This window comes from Lutra lutra, chromosome 9 (genome assembly GCF_902655055.1).
Source record: "Lutra lutra chromosome 9, mLutLut1.2, whole genome shotgun sequence".
Taxonomy (NCBI): domain Eukaryota; kingdom Metazoa; phylum Chordata; class Mammalia; order Carnivora; family Mustelidae; genus Lutra; species Lutra lutra.
In genome coordinates, this window is record NC_062286.1 from 110,415,042 (window position 1) to 110,434,514 (window position 19,473).

General features: G+C 38.8%; 1 protein-coding gene across 1 annotated transcript in view; it reads left to right on the forward strand.

The window, feature by feature from the left end:
* Nucleotides 1-19,473, forward strand: part of HAO1 (hydroxyacid oxidase 1) — a 50,451-nt gene that overhangs the window by 23,217 nt on the left and 7,761 nt on the right. The window contains exons 3-5 of the mRNA XM_047746905.1: nucleotides 531-786; nucleotides 8,969-9,144; nucleotides 18,150-18,241. Of these exons, the coding sequence (XP_047602861.1) occupies nucleotides 531-786; nucleotides 8,969-9,144; nucleotides 18,150-18,241 (524 nt within the window). The remainder of the gene's footprint in view (nucleotides 1-530; nucleotides 787-8,968; nucleotides 9,145-18,149; nucleotides 18,242-19,473) is intronic.

Here is a 19,473-nt window from a genome sequence, read left to right on the forward strand (position 1 = left end):
ATGTGGTTTGAGTCTGAAGGGAATCTTCTTACCAGTCCTCAGGGAAGGCCCTCAGTTGGTCGAATGAGTCCTATTCACATTACAAAGAGCAATTTGCCTTACTCAAAACCTACTTATTTAGATGTTAATCTCCTTTATAGAATACCTTCACAGCAACAACCCGTGTATTCCAGCAAATTCTGGGAACCATCACCTAGCCAAGTTGACGCACAAAATTAACCATCACAAAAGTAATACCTTTAATGGGTGTGTATCTTTCATTTTATATATGAATTACAGTGTATCCAATCCCCTAAGGCTGGAGATTTGGGTTGTTCCAATTTTTTCATACTTAGACACAGCACATCTTCAGCTATTTGGCTCATTTTGGTCTCCTGGATCAATGCAGAGTGTAGAAGGAATGTATATTTCCAACTTTTTAAAGAATTGACTTCTTATTGCCTAATTGCCTCTCTGCCCCTTGAATCACAACCTGAAGGTTTTGGAGTAGGAAAAATGCCAGGCTTGTCTTCATCTTCTTTCTTCCACAGCCTGCAGGTCACTGGGAATTGGAATGATGCTGAGTTCCTGGTCCACCTCCTCAATTGAAGAAGTGGCAGATGCCAGTCCTGAGGCCCTTCGCTGGCTGCAACTTTACATCTACAAGGACCGGGAGGTCACCAAGCAGCTAGTGCAGCGGGCTGAGCGGAAGGGCTACAAGGCCATATTTTTGACGGTGGACACTCCTTACCTGGGGAACCGCTTTGACGATGTGCGTAATAGGTTTAAGCTGCCACCTCAACTCAGGTAACCATGGGTCTCTGATCACCTGGGCCCCTGAGCTGGTCTTCTAATTCTCTTCCCTCTTGTCATGTACCAGCTCCAAAGGGATTTTCCCCCCAGTTTCCACATGGGTGCCATGGGGAATTAGATCTTCACAAAACATTGTTCCGGAAGTATGGTTGGCAGGGGTCTTGTTGAGGAATGATAGGCTCTGGGTTCTAGAGGTAAATGCATTTCTTTGCCTGTTGAAATCAAAGAGCCACCTGTTCGTTTTATTTTTAATTGTATTTGGAACAACCGTGTCTAGGAAGATTTAAAAAAACTAAAAGAATGGAGACAAAAAAAGCCACATGTTTGATCCCCTATCTCCTACTACTTTTAGCAATATTCCGCTTTCACCGTGGTTCATCCATGGGTCAGAATTCATTCATTCACTCATTCACTCACTTATCTTGGTGTATCTAGTAATGCAAAATGGAACTGTGATGGTTTTGTCAGGTCATTCAGCCTGTACATTAACAAGGAATTGTCCTTTTCCCTGTAATATTTTAGGACTAGAATTATCTTGTGTCAAAACTAGGAACTCATGGAGTTTATTGAGAAAGACCCTCACTTCCCTATATTTTTCGCCTCTGTTTTTGTCTTCCCCCAGGTCCCCTCAAATCTGCTCTTGAGTTTTTTCATATCAGTATTTGACTAATAGCTTTCAGGGATAAAACTATTTGAATAAGAGCCAAGATCTTAGTTTTAATGAAGGACATTCTGATGACGGGATTTCAAATCATCCATCAGAATGTGTGAAATGATGAAGGATGCCTTCCTTGGATCCTGGACCACATTTTACAAAGGGCCATTGCTTACTCTGTCTATATAAAGAAAGATCCAAAAGATTTCAAAATCAAATCAGCATTCCATAGAAGGGAAAGAAGGTGGTTAGAAGGTAGGAATTCTACATATATTATAGAATGACATATATTTCAACCACCGCATAAGTCCATATACAGTCTTATCTGAGTGTCATAGATCGACTATATGCTCTGTGGTGTATACACCTATTTGAGTATAAACTATTGTGCATGAAATCTTGCCATTGAACCAATGTAAATTGGCCATGTGAGGCTATCTCTGGGATACTTCCAGGCGGGTTTCGGATATTATTTGTGTATGTGGTACCTTCAGTAACCCAATGACAAAAGAGAAAGCACTCTCCTTGACAGAGCTGTCAATTACCCTGTTCCATGTATCCCAGACACTGGGTTACCCAAACATCCTTGTCTTTCTCAGAGAAGAGAAGCATAAACAAAAGTCCTGACATATTCCTACTTCTTGCCAAATTCACCAGAACTAGATGGCTTCAAATTTCCCTAATATGAAATCTGTATTCGCCTTATTTCTCTATTTTGGTAACTTATTTATTAAACTTTCTAAAATAATTAGTTTCTCACTATTCATACTTCTGACAGGAAACATTCCTCATGATTTCCCCTTTGGACATTTGAAAGAGAATTTGCTATTCCTTTTCCTCCTCCTCTCACTACTACAACTACTGATAACAACAATAACAAAGAATATAGTAGGGTTTTTTGCGGCTTAAAAAGCACTTTCTTGTTCTGGATAACAAAACGTGTTTCACGGTGGTATCTACTCAGACAGGGGAGATGACACGGTTGTTAATGAATTCTGGCTCAGATCACTTGGTTCTCCGGTGCCAGGTCACTCAGTCAGGAGCTGGAAGGTTGGTCTGCTTTTTCCCCCTTTTCCTTTGCTCCTGGGCTCCAGCCCAGATGACGAGAAGGACGTGAGACAAAGGCCCTTTTCAGCTGTCGATGTGCTCAGGAGTGGCCATGACTCCCCGGCTTGTCACATCTTCCATCTGAAGATGATCAAATAATGAGCAACACATCCAGCTTACGGGGAACACAGGAAACACCCCACGGCCTGGTGCCCCGGACCCCTGGAGTGCACAGTGGCCTTGTTTGTCCTTGTGGACTTCAGGGCAGGCCAGTGCCCTCTGATCCCCTCCTCAGCAGCCCATATTCAGCAGCCAAAGGCGGAGAGCACTAATGGGAGACCCAGGCTTCCGCTTGAGGCCACATACAACCAAAAAGCTCATGCGTTACAGCCTGATATGAAATCAGGTTTTTTTCCGCAACTGACCTGACTCATAGAAGGTGAAGCCGGGCTTTTCAGAAGTGAGGTTTGGCAGGCGGGAGAGGCAGGAAATCCAGAGAAGAATGAGTCTGTGAAGCAGTGGCTCCTTCCAGCCCTAGCTACTTCCTCTGCCTGGAAGGAGGGGGGCGGGGGAGGGGGGCGAAGTGGGGGAGGGTCCCGACTCTCAGCATCCGGGACCAGCCAGAGTTCAGGAGTTCGGTAGTGTCTGCTTGGTCTATATGCAAAACACATGTATGTGTGCATTATGAATGGCACAGAGGTTCCTGCAACTGAGGGGGTGTAAGGGGAATTCTCATCTGCTCTTGCAAGAAACAAGGAATGAGGCTGGTTCCCTAGACTGATTTTCTCAGACTTTGAGGCAAGGGCCTTTTTCCTCTCTCTCTACCCCAGGGAGATGGTTCATTTACCCTGGGTAAAGACTTGGGTCTTTCGTGGAGTACCAGGGCAGCTGAAAGGGAAAAAAAAGACATTTCCAGTCATTGACTAAGATCAAGGTAAATCATGACACCTGCCCTTTCAGTGATCAGCCTGCCTATAGCACTATAAGCCCTGAAATGATTCATTAATCATGACAGCCAGAACAGATCACGCAGAAAAAGATAGGACGGACATTGTCTTTCCAGGGTTCTGGTGATAAAAGTGGCCTGTGGGGCTTTCCATGAACAGGACCCCATTACCTCTCTACCCTCTCCACCTGGCACCCTCACTTCGGTCCACTCTTCCCAGCTGCATGGGCTGCCCTATTGTCCTTTCAACAGGCCAGGCTTGCTGGTGCCTGAGAGCCTCAGAACTGATTCCTCCCTCTGCCTTTTATGTCTTTCCTCCAATCCATGCACAACTGGCTTCCTCCCTTCCTTTACGCTTTGACATCAAGGATGGATCTACGTGTCTTTCTAATGGGAAACCAATATAAAAATGAGTGGTAGAGATCAGAATAGAGATACAATATGTGTGGGGACCCTGGGCGGGGCTGCGGGGAGAGAAAGGTTTGTGAAGGAGAACTGGGTACATGGGCCAACAGCCTCTAAATTGTTTGGTTTAGGAAAACATTCACAGTATAACTGTGTTAAACAAAATAGTGACCTCCCAAAGACATTTAGGTCCTAATCCCTGGAACCTATGAATATGTTATTTTACACGGGAAAATTGGCTTTGCGTGTGATTAAGTTAAGGGTCTTGAGATGGAAAGATTGTCCTGGATTATCCCAGTAGGCTTAATGTAATTAAAAGGGTCCTTAGACAAGGGAAGCAGGAGTGTCAAGAACCAGAGGAGATATGATGTTGGAAGCAGAAGTTGGAGGGATATTATCAGGAGTCAGGGCATGTAGATATCTACAAGCTGGAAAAAGCAAGGAAATGGATTTTCCCCTAGAGCCTGTGGAAGGAAAAAGAGTTTCAACACCTTGAGCTTAATCCAGGGAGATACCTTTCGTACTTTTGACCTTCAGTACTGTAGTATAATAAATCTGTGTCATTTTAAAGCCCTCATCTGTGTCATTTTAAAGGTTGTGGTCATTTGTTATAGTGGGAACAGGAAACAAATAAAGTCACAATGTTCCACTAATTTTCTCTACAGGTAGCTTCTCAATGAGAGCTGGTCTGATTATGATATTTAAACTTTCAAGTTCAGCCTCTACCAGCTCACATCCTCCTGTTCTGCTCTACTTTTTTTCTTGATTTTATATAACCCTTACGTTCTAACATGTTCCATAAGTTATTTATATTTATTGTTTATTTTCTGTCTCCCCCTGCTAGAATGTCAACCCTAGGGGGCCAGGTTATTTTTTTATTGTTTTGCCTACCGGTATATCCTAACAATCCAAAACACTGGCATATAGTAGGTGCTCAAGAAGTGATGTGGAATCAATCGATAAAAATGTACCAGATCATGTGAAATTTACCCAATAAAACATGACTGCTAAAACATTAAACAAGATTTTGAGCTCAAACTTAAAATCCATGCCCTGACCATTTCTTCTAACAGTCCAGCACATTGAGGAAGAAATTAGCAGGGCTATATGCTCAATATAAGTGTTTTCTAATCAGCATTAAAGACTAGTGGCCCATGCACCAATTTCTATAAGTATTATGAATCTCTCTCTCATATTGTGTTGATGTCATGGGCTCTACTGGTTAATGTTTTATATTTTGTTTCATATAAAGACACATAGCTTTGTCTTTAATGTCTTCTCATCCATACTTAGAGCAAATAATATATATTTGTCGATAATATTATCATTAGAGTTACTATTCGTTATTCAATGATGTTTCACTTTCTTTAGTAGTTGTTGCTATTCTTATGAGGCTAACTTGACTAAAAGTTAAAATAATTTCTATATAGATTAAAAAATATATTTGGGAGCCATTCAGGGCACAATGAGTCCCTTACAAAGCCAGTTCTTTTCCTTGCCTTCGGGTCATTAAACAGCTCAGAATTTGGAGCATTAAGTCCCAAGTCATTGTGTTATTATTTTGATGTTGCTCTTTTCCTTCCTCAAGAAATGGAATACTTCAGTTATCAACAGCTACTTTACGTGTTTCTTGTGTAGGTGTCATAATTCGCATAAAAATAGTATTCATGGAGGTTTCCTTCAGAAGCCCTGGTAAAACACTCCATCATGGGTCTCTGTCAAGATATCTGAAAACTTTCTCTTGGTTTCTGGCTTTGAACGACGTTTTAGAGTAACAACAAGGCTTCATTGTGCACTGAAATTTCTGTAAGGCAACATTCATTCAAGTGTTGATCTGCATTTCACCATCCAAGAATAACAACAGTTATTTATATAATTTTATCCATGTTTCTGTTTTTTCCTATCCATTTCGCCCCTCCACCCCGCCCCTGCTGAAACACTGTAGCTTGTTTGGGATGGGGGTGGGGTGCCATGCGGAGTATATACCCATGCAGAGTATATACACATACAGATGTTTTTCTTCCCCCTGCCACCAGTCTTGCTATGGGATAGACAGACCGAACCTTTTTCTTATTCACAATATTATTTAAAAGTTTGGAATTTAATATCACTTAATACCATTTCTAGGTAATAGAATAGGTCTTCATAATAAGAATATGTTTGACTGAAAGCGTACCGTCATTCAAATTAAGACAACCACAGAATACTAAAGGCTGTGATAAAATGTACATCCCTAAATGGTTTGATAAAAAGAAATGCCCAAATATTTCAGCTAAAATCCAAACCAAAGCTCCATAAGTGGGTGGGGACCAGTATGACTTTCATGAAGTTAGAATTTTCTTAGAATTATCTTTAATGGCCACACGAGTCAATGAAACTACAGGACAAACTGTTCAATCTTTATTGAGAAAACTTTGCCAATGGCTTGAGTAGAATTTGGTGGGAAGTGAATTTTCATGCCCTTATGGTAATATATGCCACTTGAGGTGCACAACCAGGTATTCCAGCTGAAAGTATGCTAAAAACATTACACCTAGTTTGTATTAAAATAAGTCTTTAAAAAATTAAAAATAGTGTGCTTATGTACTTCTAGGTTTATATAAAAATTGTTATAGTCATTGCTCCAAAATCCCTTATATGTTCAAAGGCAGAGCTAGTAGAAGCAAAGAAAGAGCTATGACTAAGCCAGAGATTAATATACAGCTGTACTTTTACCCAAATTGGGGATTGGCTAGCAGGGTAATTTATAATGTGCAGAGAAGAAAGGTGAATCCAGGTCACTGTCATCATTCAAAGACAGCCTTTCAGAAAAATGAAGTTTGCAATTGGATTTGGGTCTCTAAGCAGCTAAGTCACAAGACTGATGCCATTGTGTATCTAGATGGTCATCCATTCAGTTAGAGATCTGAGGTGCAAGCAGAAAAAAAAACTTTGTCCCTAGTTCAAGGAACTGCCAAAATCTAGTCAGGATATCAGGATATTAAGCCAAGAGAAAAGATTTCAGATGTAAAGTGAGCCAATAGTAGAGTCTTAGAAATTGTGGTCTAAGTTGGGTCAACAAAATTAGACAGAGGGAAAGGCAGCAACTCAGTGTGGCTGTGTCTCAGTTTGGGTTCCCCTAGGTGGAAATTATGTACCATTGATTTAAATGCAAGTAGTTCCTTTGGAAGATGAAGGGAATACTGGCAGAGAAGTGGGAAAATGGCGCAAAGAAGAAAGGCAGTAAACAATAAGCATGTTACCAAGACAGCTCCAGTTGCAGGCAACTAAACCTTAATCCTGATGGGAAATCCTGGGGATGATGTACAGCCTGTCTCAGAGTTAGCCCTCTTTGGGATGAGGGAGCTGGGGTATTTATATGCCAACATCCTTGAGACTTTAAGTCTGTTGTGCGGAGGGTTACTCAGGCTCCAGGAGCAGTAGAAAGTCACATGTTATAGATTCTCCAGAGAAACAGAAACAGTAGGGTACACACAAACACACACATATTTTGAGAGATTGGCTCATGCTATTATGGAGTCTGAGAAGTCCCAAAATCTGCTGTCTATAAGCTAGAGTCCCAGGAAAATAGTGATGTAGTTCTAGTCTAAACCCTAAGGTCTGAGAACCATGGGAACCAATGGTGTAAGTCCTAGTCTGAGTCTGAAGGCAAGAACCAGAGGATGATAGTGTAAGTTCTGGTCTAAATCTGAAGGCTTAACAACCAGTAGGTTCAAGGTCCAAGGTCAGGAGATGATGGATGCTCCAGCTTAAGTACAGTGAACAAATTTGTCCTTCCTCCACTTTTTCTTCTTGTATTCAGGATCTGAATAGATTGGATGAAGCCCACCCACAAAAATGAGGACTATCATCTGTACTCAGTCTACCAATTTAATCTCATCCAGAAATATCCTCACAGACACACCCAGAAATAATGTTTTACTGGCTATCTAGGCATCCTTTAGCTCAATCAAGTTGGTACATAAATTAACAGTCATATCATAGGCAGAGATGAAGATCTTAGTAATTGGATAGCTCAAGCCCTGGTCAGGATTGTCTGAAAGATTGGGAAGTTTGAGTCAGCAGGCAGACAGCCTCAGAGAAAACAACCTAAATGGAGGAGGGAAAAGCAACAGCTGACAACTCATCCCTGGGAAACACTTCCCACTTCTCCCTGTGCCGACCACCACCATAACAGGAGGGCAGGAGAAAGAGTCTATAGTCACAGCAGACTGAAGATATTAACTGATGTCACCACAGGTCCAATCTCCTCTAGAATTTTGTGTAAGGACATTGGAAAGTTTCCTGAAGCCAAAAGCAATCACCAAGGTGCAGATGAGATCAGAGCAGAGTGAATGGAATTAAGAGTCCAGAGATGCAGGTTGGAGCTCAAATGCTGGTTTCTTATGTAGGGACATCTTGCTCTGCAACTTCTGTTTTTATTTTCTATATAAAATGGGAATCATAAAGTACCAATTTTATTTTCTGAAAGATTTCTTAAAAATTGTGATAATATTGGTTTATGAAAGTCCTTTGTAAATTGTAATGTGCCGTGCAAATATCTGTTGTTATAATGAATATGCATTCCTGGCTTGAAATAGCATCAAATCTATTGTCTATATTCATAGATTGGCTTAAAAAGGTAGAGATGTGGAGGCGCCTGGGTGGCTCAGTGGGTTAAAGCTCTGCCTTCAGCTCGGGTCATGACCTCAGGGTCCTGGGATCGAGCCCCACATCGGGCTCTCTGCTCGGCAGGGAGCTTGCTTCCTTCTCTCTGTCTGCCGCTTGTCTGCCTACTTGTGATCTCTCTCTGTCAAATAAATAAATAATATCTTAAAAAAAAAAAAAGGTAGAGATGTTGGAATTTACCCATATGTTTTTCCCTGAAACTAATTTATTCTATATAAACATAGCTTAAGACATACAATAAACTTTAAGTGACCAATTAAGTCCACTTGATTGTCACAATTTGCCTGGAATCTTACATGAGAACATGGGAAATAAGAATGCAACCAATCTATAGATGGTTGAGGAACTTCTATTTGATTTAAAAAAGGTAATGTTTCATTTTTCTTTGAATGAGTCATTGTAAAATTATCTCTAACTTTGAGAATTTTCTCATTTTATGTATCTCTTTATTTCAGAATGAAAAATTTTGAAACCAATGATTTAGCATTTTCTCCTAAGGAAAATTTTGGAGACAACAGTGGACTCGCTACATATGTCACTAAATCAATAGACCCATCTATCAGCTGGGAGGATATTAAATGGCTGAGGGGGCTGACATCTCTCCCAATTGTTGCAAAAGGCATTTTGAGAGGTTTGTGTATTTCTCATACTGATCTTATGATTCTTTGTAGCTACATTTTCGTGACATGTTTAAGAGAAAATAATCAGGAACAATTAACATGGAAATCTAAGGAGACATTCCACCTCTCAACTCTCCCTATTGATGTTAGTGAGTAAATAGTTCTTCATTCTTAGGTAATACCGAAGAGCTGGGCTTTCATGAAGTAAGAAGTTACCTTCATGGTAACATGGGATGCAGCTGCCTTATCTTGGAGCCATCATGAAATCACAGAGCTTGGCAAGATATGGACAAAATATTTTGAGTTCTTTGCTTTGTCTGAAAGCTTCCATGAGCTGCTCTCAGATCAAGAAGAAATCCAAGGATGATATTATGACAACCAGACCTGTTTTAAGAGCCTTTTCTATTTTTCTCCTGTCCCCTGCAGGTACCAATGACTAGGACTGCTTTTTTTTTTTTTTTTAAAGATTTTATTTATTTATTTGACACACAGAGAGAGAGAGGGAGAGAGATCACAAGTAGGCAGAGAGGCAGGCAGAGAGAGATGGGGAAACAGGCTCCCTGCTGAACAGAGAGCCCTTTGCCGGGCTGGATCCCAGGACCCTGAGATCATGACCTGAGCTGAAGGCAGAGGCTTAACCCACTGAGCCATTCAGGTGCCCCTAGGACTGATTTTTGAGGGTGGGAAATCTCATATCACCTCCCTATAAAGAATGGTTGATTATGATATTAAAATCCTATTCAAATATCAAGTCATGGCTATTAAGAAACTTGACTGCTTCCCCAGTATCCATATGTATTCAAATCCCACGGGGAAGTACCAATGACTTCAATAATTTGGAGTATAAATGTATTTACCCACAAAAAATGTTTTCTTGCCTTTGAAAACATTTTTTAGTTGATATATAGAAAACTTCCAAAAACTTATTATTTTAAATGTGACTGTTTAAGGAAGTGGCTCTGAGATGAGAGATTCTGTTAACTTATCTCAGGGTCAACAACTTTTAATCAAAACATTTCATCAGTTTTATTTGAATATGTGAGTCACATGGCTCCTACCGCTATAAAGTGATAGGCATGCTACAGGTTTTATCTATTTAATCTTAAAGTATGCAGAAATGAAGTTAATAGAAGTAAAAGAATGGGACCAGCAAAGCTTTTAAGTAGTGGAGATATGTTTAAATCCAGAGCTGTCTTAATCTTTGCTGTTAAAAAATATTGTTACATTCTTCCCTGTTGTTCATTGTTCTAGTTCAAAATTTCTGTGAATTATACTTCAAAGAGTGGATCTTGGTGTTAAAGACACCTTTAAACAACAGTTTCACTTGCTTGACTAGTATCCATATTGTCATCCGTGATTGTTAGTGCTACTTCCCGTGGCTACCTTCAACTGTAGATACTAAAGAAAACTAACATGAAGGTTCTTCCCCATTCATTCATTCATTCATTCAATCATCCATTCAGTTATTCACTCACTCAGGCATTCATTTTGTAAATATTTATCATGTTTAGGGTGTGCTAAAGTTAAAAATAAGGTAGTAATTGAGGTCCTCGGCCAAAAGGAGAGCCCATTCTTGTAGGAGACAGACATATAAACAAGAATTTGGGGGCAATAAGATGTTACAGATACATACAGATATGCAACTTGAGGGTGGGGTTTAAAATAAGGTATGGACACTCAATGGGTTAGGGAAGGCTTTATTTCAGAATGAAAGATAACGCTCGAGTTTTGCTTTGTTGTTGAAAGACTTGGAGGGAAATAATGGCAAAATAAAGCAGTTCTGAGTAAAAATTTATGAAACATGTAGACTACAAGAGGTTTGAGAACCACTGAGGCTCTTGATCATGGAATCAACCTAATCAGATTAACATTTTAGAAAAATCAAGCATTGTATAATGAGCCTAATGGATGGAGTTGGCAACGTTGTGGTCAGGGGGACATTTAAGAAATGGTTGCTGCCCAGGCAAGCGATGACTGTGGCTGACATCAAGAAAATGAGAAGATATGATCAAATTAGAAAATTAATGCCATTTCAAGTATTGAATTCACTCTCATCATAGAGGTGGCCCGGAGCAAATGGCTTAAAACACCAAAGAAGAATGAAGTTTTGGTCTTGGTTCATATTTGTCTAAGTTAAATAAGGAACATATAAAAGAATGAGGTAATTTAATTTTTTACCCAATTTCTCCATTTAGGATTCCCAGTATATACCATTTTCTAGAACTCTGCTCTCTAGGATATGATGAAAATCTATTCAATTAGACTTCACCAACATGTGTTATATTGTAAAATACTCTGGGTTCTAGAACTTCCTTCTGGGGTCATCTCAGCTAAGATCACCACCTCCACCATCACCTCTTTTTGTTCTCACGCATATGGATCATATGACTTCTTTCTACATGTTTCATAATGTTTTACACAGAATAGATGGCCCAAATGTTAACTGAGTAGAATCCTCAGTGAAAACTATGCATCTATACAATTAGAGAGAGCTCAAAAGCTAGAGAAAGAGAGATAGGGCACTGGGCATTTGAAAGGAAATAACTTATTTATACACGTACAGTTTATATTGTCTAGTTTTTCTATAACTATTTATTTCATTTATTTAACAAACAAGAATCATCTCCATGACAACAACTACATCAAGTAACGCATAAACTCAATCTTGAAGGGGAGTGGGTGCAGGCAGGGCCAGTTCTGGGAAATCTGGTTCTCACTCTTTCACAGATCTTCATCCAGAAGTCACATGGGTGGATGGAGAGTCATCCATCCTCTTTCATGTTCCTGATCAGAAAGGTATAGATTATGTTTGCAGGAACATGAAATCATGGGTAGCTGGAAGGAGCTCAATGAAACATCCCCTCCTTACCAACATTTTAATAATTGCATTTTAATGAATGCAAATTAAGTCCAAGGTATACTCATCTCTTGCTGTGGTTAAACCCTGCCCTTGGAAAACTTCAACACAAACTCCAAATGAATATTTGAGATAGGATTTTTTCTTTGCTAAAACTCATGCTAATAAACAAATGGCTTTATGAACAAAGGCATAATGCTTTTCAGAGTTGTTTTAAAATTTAAAAAATACTTTTAACACTATTCTGTGGTATTTCCATAGTAGCTTTTTGTTTCTCAAAAGCTATAACTAACTCTTTTCCTGTATATGTTTTTTTTTTTCACGACACTCTCAAAGATATTCACTCAGTGTTTCCAGATTATGCTCAAAACTGCCATGCAGCTAGGATTTAGTTACTAAATTCCTGTGAGATAGCAGAGTCCGGAGTCAAAAGCTCCAAGGGCTTGAGGGTAAATCTTGAATACTTACATTTCACTTTGGTATTTTCAATTAAAAATAGAAATAATATATCAATAAGATAGCAAACAGTGCTATCCCCTACTGACTATTGTAATTGTCAGTTAACTAATGTATTAACTGGCAAATTAAGTTATGTGGAATGTCATAGGAGTAAACTTTAAGGATTAATGAAAAATATCAAAGATTCATGAACTTTTTGCTAAGTCCAAACATTTTCAGCCTCTTGTTAAGGCTAGGTTGTTTTTCTCTCTGGGTTAAAATAAAACGTAAAACTCTGGACAAGGTTTCGTAGGCAGCTAATGAAAGGGGTTCATGTCTGGTCATAAATTATTCTCATTTTGCTTCTCTGGATACTCATGATCTTATCGTCTGAGCAAACCATTCTGTCATTTCCCCCTACATTTCCAGCACTGCCTAAAAGAACCTGGAAAACCACTCGAAATGATAGGAGATAACAAACTGTTGCTTAAGTAGTGCTGACTTCAAATGAAAGGCTTTTTATAATCATAATCCTGACTAAGAGGACAATTTATTGTTATAGACAAAACTCAAACAAACTTGCCAAAAGCATCCAGCAAATGAATTTCCTTCACTTACTCATCTTCTGAGTTCATACTTCCTGCACCATCAGATGAAATTAATAGTAACAGTTAATATTTATCTGAGTGTTCAACATGTGTCAGGCTCTTTCTAAACACTCAGTCAACTAATTTAATCCACAAGCCAATCTTCTGTGAATTATTATCCCTTTTTATGGTTTAGGACACCAATGCACAAAGAAATTAAGAAACTTGCCACTTATATAGTAAGCAAGTCTCAGATATGAGATTCAAATCCGGGTGGTCTGATTTACTAAGCTTAAGCAGCTAATAACTTTTTTCATACTATATAGGATCAGTTTATTGATAATTTTCAATTTCTGAAAATATTGGTTGTAACTACATATATTTTGATTTTTTTTTTTTTTTTTACCTTTGACTTGATGTTTGGTATCATGCACACAATTAGACAACCAGAGCAAACCTCCCCAATTCCAAATGCATTTTGCATTGTATTAAGGCAAATGTTTTTAGAGAACCATTTTCCCAAACACGTTTTAAATGATAATATATTGGGCTTCTTGTTCCAGTTGATGGACTGAGTATATATATATACATACCCTCTCATCAAAGCCACGATGCCCCTGAAATTAAAGTATGGAATACAAAAATACATAAGTCTTGGGGTGCCTGGGTGGCTCAGTGGGTTAAAGCCTCTGCCTTCGGCTCAGGTCATGATCTCAGGGTCCTGGGATCGAGCCCCGCATCGGGCTCTCTGCTCAGCGGGGAGCCTGCTTCCCCCTCTCTCTCTGACTGTCTCTCTGCCTACTTGTGATCTCTGTCAAATAAATAAATAAATAAAAATATTAAAAAAAATAAAAAAATTAAAAATTAAATACATAAGTCTTATAACAGCAAAGCAATGGAAAATGGGCACACACAGCAGAGAAACTTCACGAAATTTATGAGAGAAACAAAATGTAAGGGAATGTGCTGATAGGAGGAAAGTGCAAAGAAAACTGTCCCTCCAGATACACTCAGAGAGTGCCCTGGAGATGCTGGGGGAGATTCTGTAATGAATGGTGGGGAGGCGCTGGGCATCTACTCTGCAGGTGTGACAGAGATGGTGGATGAGAAGTGGAGAAGAAAGCCATGGGATTCATGGGAGCTCTGTTTGTAAACTCTTACAATAGCCAACCATCTTGTCTTTCCTCATCCCCTGCGCACCAATGGGCAATGTGGCATAGTAGCTCCATCTTTCTAAAGAAATGAATGGTTGGCTGGGACAACCTAGGGATGGATAACATTTAAAATATGTAATGATGCTATTCTCAATTCTGACACATGAGGAGCTCATAGTCAAGTAGCCCCTTAGTTAACATTCCTTGTGTTGTCTCACATGGAGCTCCAAGAGTTTCTACTCCAGGCAAAGACTTGGAAAGAATGAAAGTGATTTACAAAACAGTCCAGAGTGCCAAAGCGGTGACCCAAATCTTTCTTCCTCAAACATAAGTGGAAAATGTAGCATCATAAGGCATATCTGAAACACTAAAACAAAAAAGACCAAGATTAATCTACAGAGAAGCTGATCCCAGAGGAAAGAGATAAAACAAAACAAAAAGAAATAACTTTAAAAAATTCCAAATGATAGACTCAGAGAAGCTGAAAGTATACCTAAGTAAGAAGAGTCTTCCATGAAAAGAAAATCAGAGTATGAAAAAACCAGTTCTCAAAGACTCAAAACATGATTTCTGGAATTAAACATGAAGTTACTGATTTAATAAGAGAGTCAATGACATTTCTCACAATATATAAGAACAACAGGCAAATGGAAAACATGATTAAATGAAACAGAGTCTTGAAGACCCTTGAAAATGTCCAATATTTTAAATATTGAAGATAGGGACTTCAAATAGAAAAAATAAAGGAAAGAGGCAGGGAAGAAATTGTTAGACAGTGTTTGAATGCTGGAAACTTAAGCCATTAGACTCAGAAAACAAATCATAATTTATTACATCCTTTGTGAAATTTCAGGGGGGACAATGGGTATCAAGAGGGAAAACAAAGCAGGTTACGTACAAAGAATGGAGTCAAACTGGCATCAGTCTTCTTGTCAGCAACAATGAGAACTAGAAGATGGTGGAGCAATGTCTCTAAGGAAAAGGATTTTCAACCTAGAATATTATACGTAATCCAATCACCAAAGACAAAAGAAGTTATTTGGGTGCTCATAAGTTTACCTCTCATGGATCCCTTTTTAGGAGCTTACAAATGAATTAATGTACTATACACAAATGAGAACTTAAACCAAATGTAGTCATAAATTAGACTTCAAGAGATTCAAGGCACAGAGAATAGGAGCAATCCTTAGGATGAAGGTCAGCAGTCAACCTTGAGATTAGAGAGCAGGATAGAGTAAGTAGGTAAAGGGTTCAGAAGGGAAGTCTCCAGATGGAAAAAAAGATGATTTAAATAGGTTAGATAGAATAAATGGAAAGTTTGAAGAATTAGAGGATACTCTTTAAAAAAAAAATTTATTTATTTATTTGAGAGAGAGAGAGTGCATATGCAAGTGTAGGGGGAGGGGTAGAGTGAGGGAGAAAGAGTCTCAAATAGACTCTTCTGCTGAGTGTGAAGCCTTACACAGATCTCAAACATCAGAATCATAACCCAAGCCAAAACCAAGAGTTAGTTGCTCAAAAGACTGTACCACCCAGGCCCCGCAGAATTTTGAGGATAGTCTTAAGGCTCATGGTAACTGGAGAAAAAGGAGAAAAATGCAATTGGAAATTCGGGAAAATAAAGCTGTGAAATAAAGTATGTATGGTCCAAATATGAAACAAAATTAAAATTTAAAGTATGAATCAATCAATGGGATTGGAAAAAAAAATCATCTCTCAACCTCGGTGTGAGGGCCTTTTCCTTCTGGGTGACTCAGAAGTTTCCTGAGACATCTCACAATCTGCATTGCATGCTTGGATTAAAATAGATAGCCAAAACAATGTCATGGAAACATTAGATTTTATATTTAATATGAAATAAATATAGAATATCAATCATATATTGAGAATATAACAAAATGCATAACACAGCACAGGCTTAGAGGTGAGCAGATAACAAAGTAATTAGTTGGGAAACACTGGCAAGTCATGTAGCAGAGCACCTTTCATACTATTTCATTGTATCTTATGTCTCATCAGAACATTCCTTAAAGGTGAGCCCTAACAAGAACAACAAGACAATCATGTGATGTCTAGGTCAGCCCTAGCTGCCATAACAAAATGCCATAGACCTTGTGGCTCACAGAGCAGACATTTATTTTCTCATAGTTCTGGAGGCTGGAAGTCTGAGATAAGGATTTCAGCCTGGTCAGTTTCTGGTGTAAGCTCTTCCCTTAGGCTGTGGAGGCCGCCTTTTCCCTGTGTGCTTACATGACCAGTTCTTCATGTGAACAGGACTGGAGGGAGGTGGCCAGCAAGCTCCCCAGTGTTCTCTGATAAGGGCACCAGTGCCCTCATGAAAGCCCAACTCTAATGACGTCATCAAATCCTAATGAATTTTCGAAGGCACCATCTCCAGATACTATCACATTGAAGGTTAGGGTTCTAACATACGAACTTTGGGAGTCACAGACATTCAGTCCCTAAAACATGAGTTTAACATTTTCATCTACTGTAATTTTAGAAGAAAAATAATAATAGCATCATATTTTATTTTATTTTAGTTTTTTTAAAAGAATTTATTTATTTATTTGACAGAGGTCACAAGTAGGCAGAGAGGCAGGCAGAGGTGGGGGGAAGCAGGCTCCCTGCTGAGCAGAAAGCCCGATGACAGGCTCGATCCCAAGACCCCGAGATTATGACCTGAGCTGAAGGCAGAGGCCCAACCCGCTGAGCCCCCCAGGTGCCCCAATAGCATCATATTTTAAATGGGAATATTCAAAAACTAGTATTCCATAAAAAACCACTTGGAAAAAAATGGTGTTTTAGTATAAAATTTTAAAATACTCAGAATTACAGATCCTTTTATGAGTCTTTTTTAAATTATTCTTAGATCTGCCCTTGATTTCCACTGCTTAATTTATGAATGTATACAATGTTCTATATCCATCCAGTTACATCTCCCAAATCTGATTTTCACCTCAACCTTAGACCAAGTATTTTTGAGTGTTAAATTTGAGAACCATTGTTACTTTTCTGATTTGGTTAGCGACTAAACAGTTTGCTATTGGGAGCATGCTGAACATAGAGTTTAAAATATACAATATAAAAAATGAGTTGGAAATTGATTTGAGAGAATGTTAATCTGTTTTTTTTATTTACTTTTTAAAAGATATTATTTATTTGAAAGAATGGGAGGAAGAGGGACAGAGGAAGAGGGAGAAGCAGACTCTGATGAGCAGGAAGCCCGATGTAGGACTTAATCCCAATACCCTAAAATCCTGACAAGTGTTGAAGGCAGACACTTAACTGCCTGAGACACCCAGGGGCCACTAATCTATTTTAAAACTGTATTTTCAGAAGTTGGTATATTTTGAAGCATGATTAGAGAGATAGCATATAATTTTATTTTTTGTATATTTTTATACATTTTTATATACTTCATTGGGCAAAATACATTTAATTATAGAATAAGATAAGATAAGATAAGATAATTAATGAAGATATCACTTTGTATTAAAGAATGTTTTTGGAAAAGACTTGTTCCCTCCATGTTACATTTCAGGTGCTTGCCACTTATGTATTCTTTAATGCTATCCAAATTGCAGAGGAATAATTTTGCTAAATGCTAAATGGTATGATCTTATTAAAAATAATAAAATTACTTAGTAGGAGTACTTTCTTGTGGGAATAAATTAATTTTAACTGCATGTCAATTGGCTGTCAATTGAAAATTTTATCTCATGATTCTCGTGAGATTTTATCTCGTGATTTTATCTCATTAATTTTATCTCATGATCATTATAAGTGCTAACATTTTGGCCAAGGAAACTGTCACTACTCTTCTTGACCTGAGCACTGATATATTTCTATGCTAAAGGTTCTGAGCAAGGTATAGATGTATGAACTCAGGCTCCCTTTGACTGGGACCTTTCACCTTCTAAACCCAAGCCTTCTATTAAGTTGCCTTTTTCATACAATGGCTGTTTTGCTCTTTCCAGGTGATGATGCCCGGGAGGCAGTTAAACATGGCTTGAATGGGATCTTGGTGTCGAATCATGGGGCTCGACAACTTGATGGGGTGCCGGCCACTGTGAGTTTCAGCAAATGCTGAGATTTCCCTTTGGAATTCTCGCTTCCATCGCAGTTTCTCCATGTCTGACTCTTTTCTGTGTATTTTGGGTATGAGAACACTCAAGGTAAAATGTGTGCAAATAGATGAGATCTTGGATTTTAAATTTAGTGACATATATCTACCTGAAGTAGATCATTAAATCGTCCAATACATTTATTTGTAAACTTTATAAAAGTCACTGTTAAAAAAGAAATCCTTTGTGGACAGATTTAAAAGTAAACCGAACTGTCTTGAAGAGTTGTGGGACTGAGTTAAAACCGTGAAGGAGCAATTAGCTCCACGAGGGTTATCAGATGTTAGCAGAGTCGTTCAGTCATAGTTATTATATGGGTGGCTTTAATTGGGATGACCAATGAATTTATTCAAACAATTGGAAATACAGGAGGACAAATAATTTTGTCAAGTAGTAGTGGATTCCTCTTTCACTGAACCAGCAGGTTGATTTAGAAAAATCCATAGACCAGGTGTGTGGGCCTTAGGACAGACTAACCGACTATAGGGAAATACTGGATGTTGTCCATATTTGTACTCACGGTTCTTCCTAAAACACTAATGGCAGGAATGAACCTCACCTTTGCATGCTGTAGGATCACAGAGTCAAGAATCAAATCACAAAACTGGGAGTTTCCAGTGCTTTCCAATTTAGCTTTCCTTGTAGAGACCCATCTGCTTCAGTGATATGAAATGTTGCCTGCAGGTAAAGGAGAATGAAGACCTCCTCTGGTCAGGGAGGAGAAGTTGGTCACAGCTCAAGCGTCATTGGCAGATTTGGGCCTTTCCTGTATATGAAGACATAGACTTAGTGTGCCGGCCAAATTAAGTTTGTTTTCTTAAAAATAGAATCTAAATCTACTGAAATCAAATCTAACGAGATTTTAAGGGGAAAATATCTAAATGGTGTGGTTTATTTCCCTCTGGCTGAGGGGTTATGGAAACTTATCTAAAAGGACTTTTTGAGCTGTGGTCCCAGAGACTGTTTAAAAAAAACAAAACAAAACAATGACACTCCCCTTTGCATGCTGTGTGAAGAGAGGAGATGTTTGCTTGGGGTTCGTCTCATACTTAGAAGACATTTGAGGCCCACGATGGCGAGAGAAATGTGAGATTAGATTTGGCTAACAGTGAAGATGCTTTTCTCTCAGTGTGTAGGTTTTGAGATGAGGAACGAACAGTTACAAATTAAGCTCATG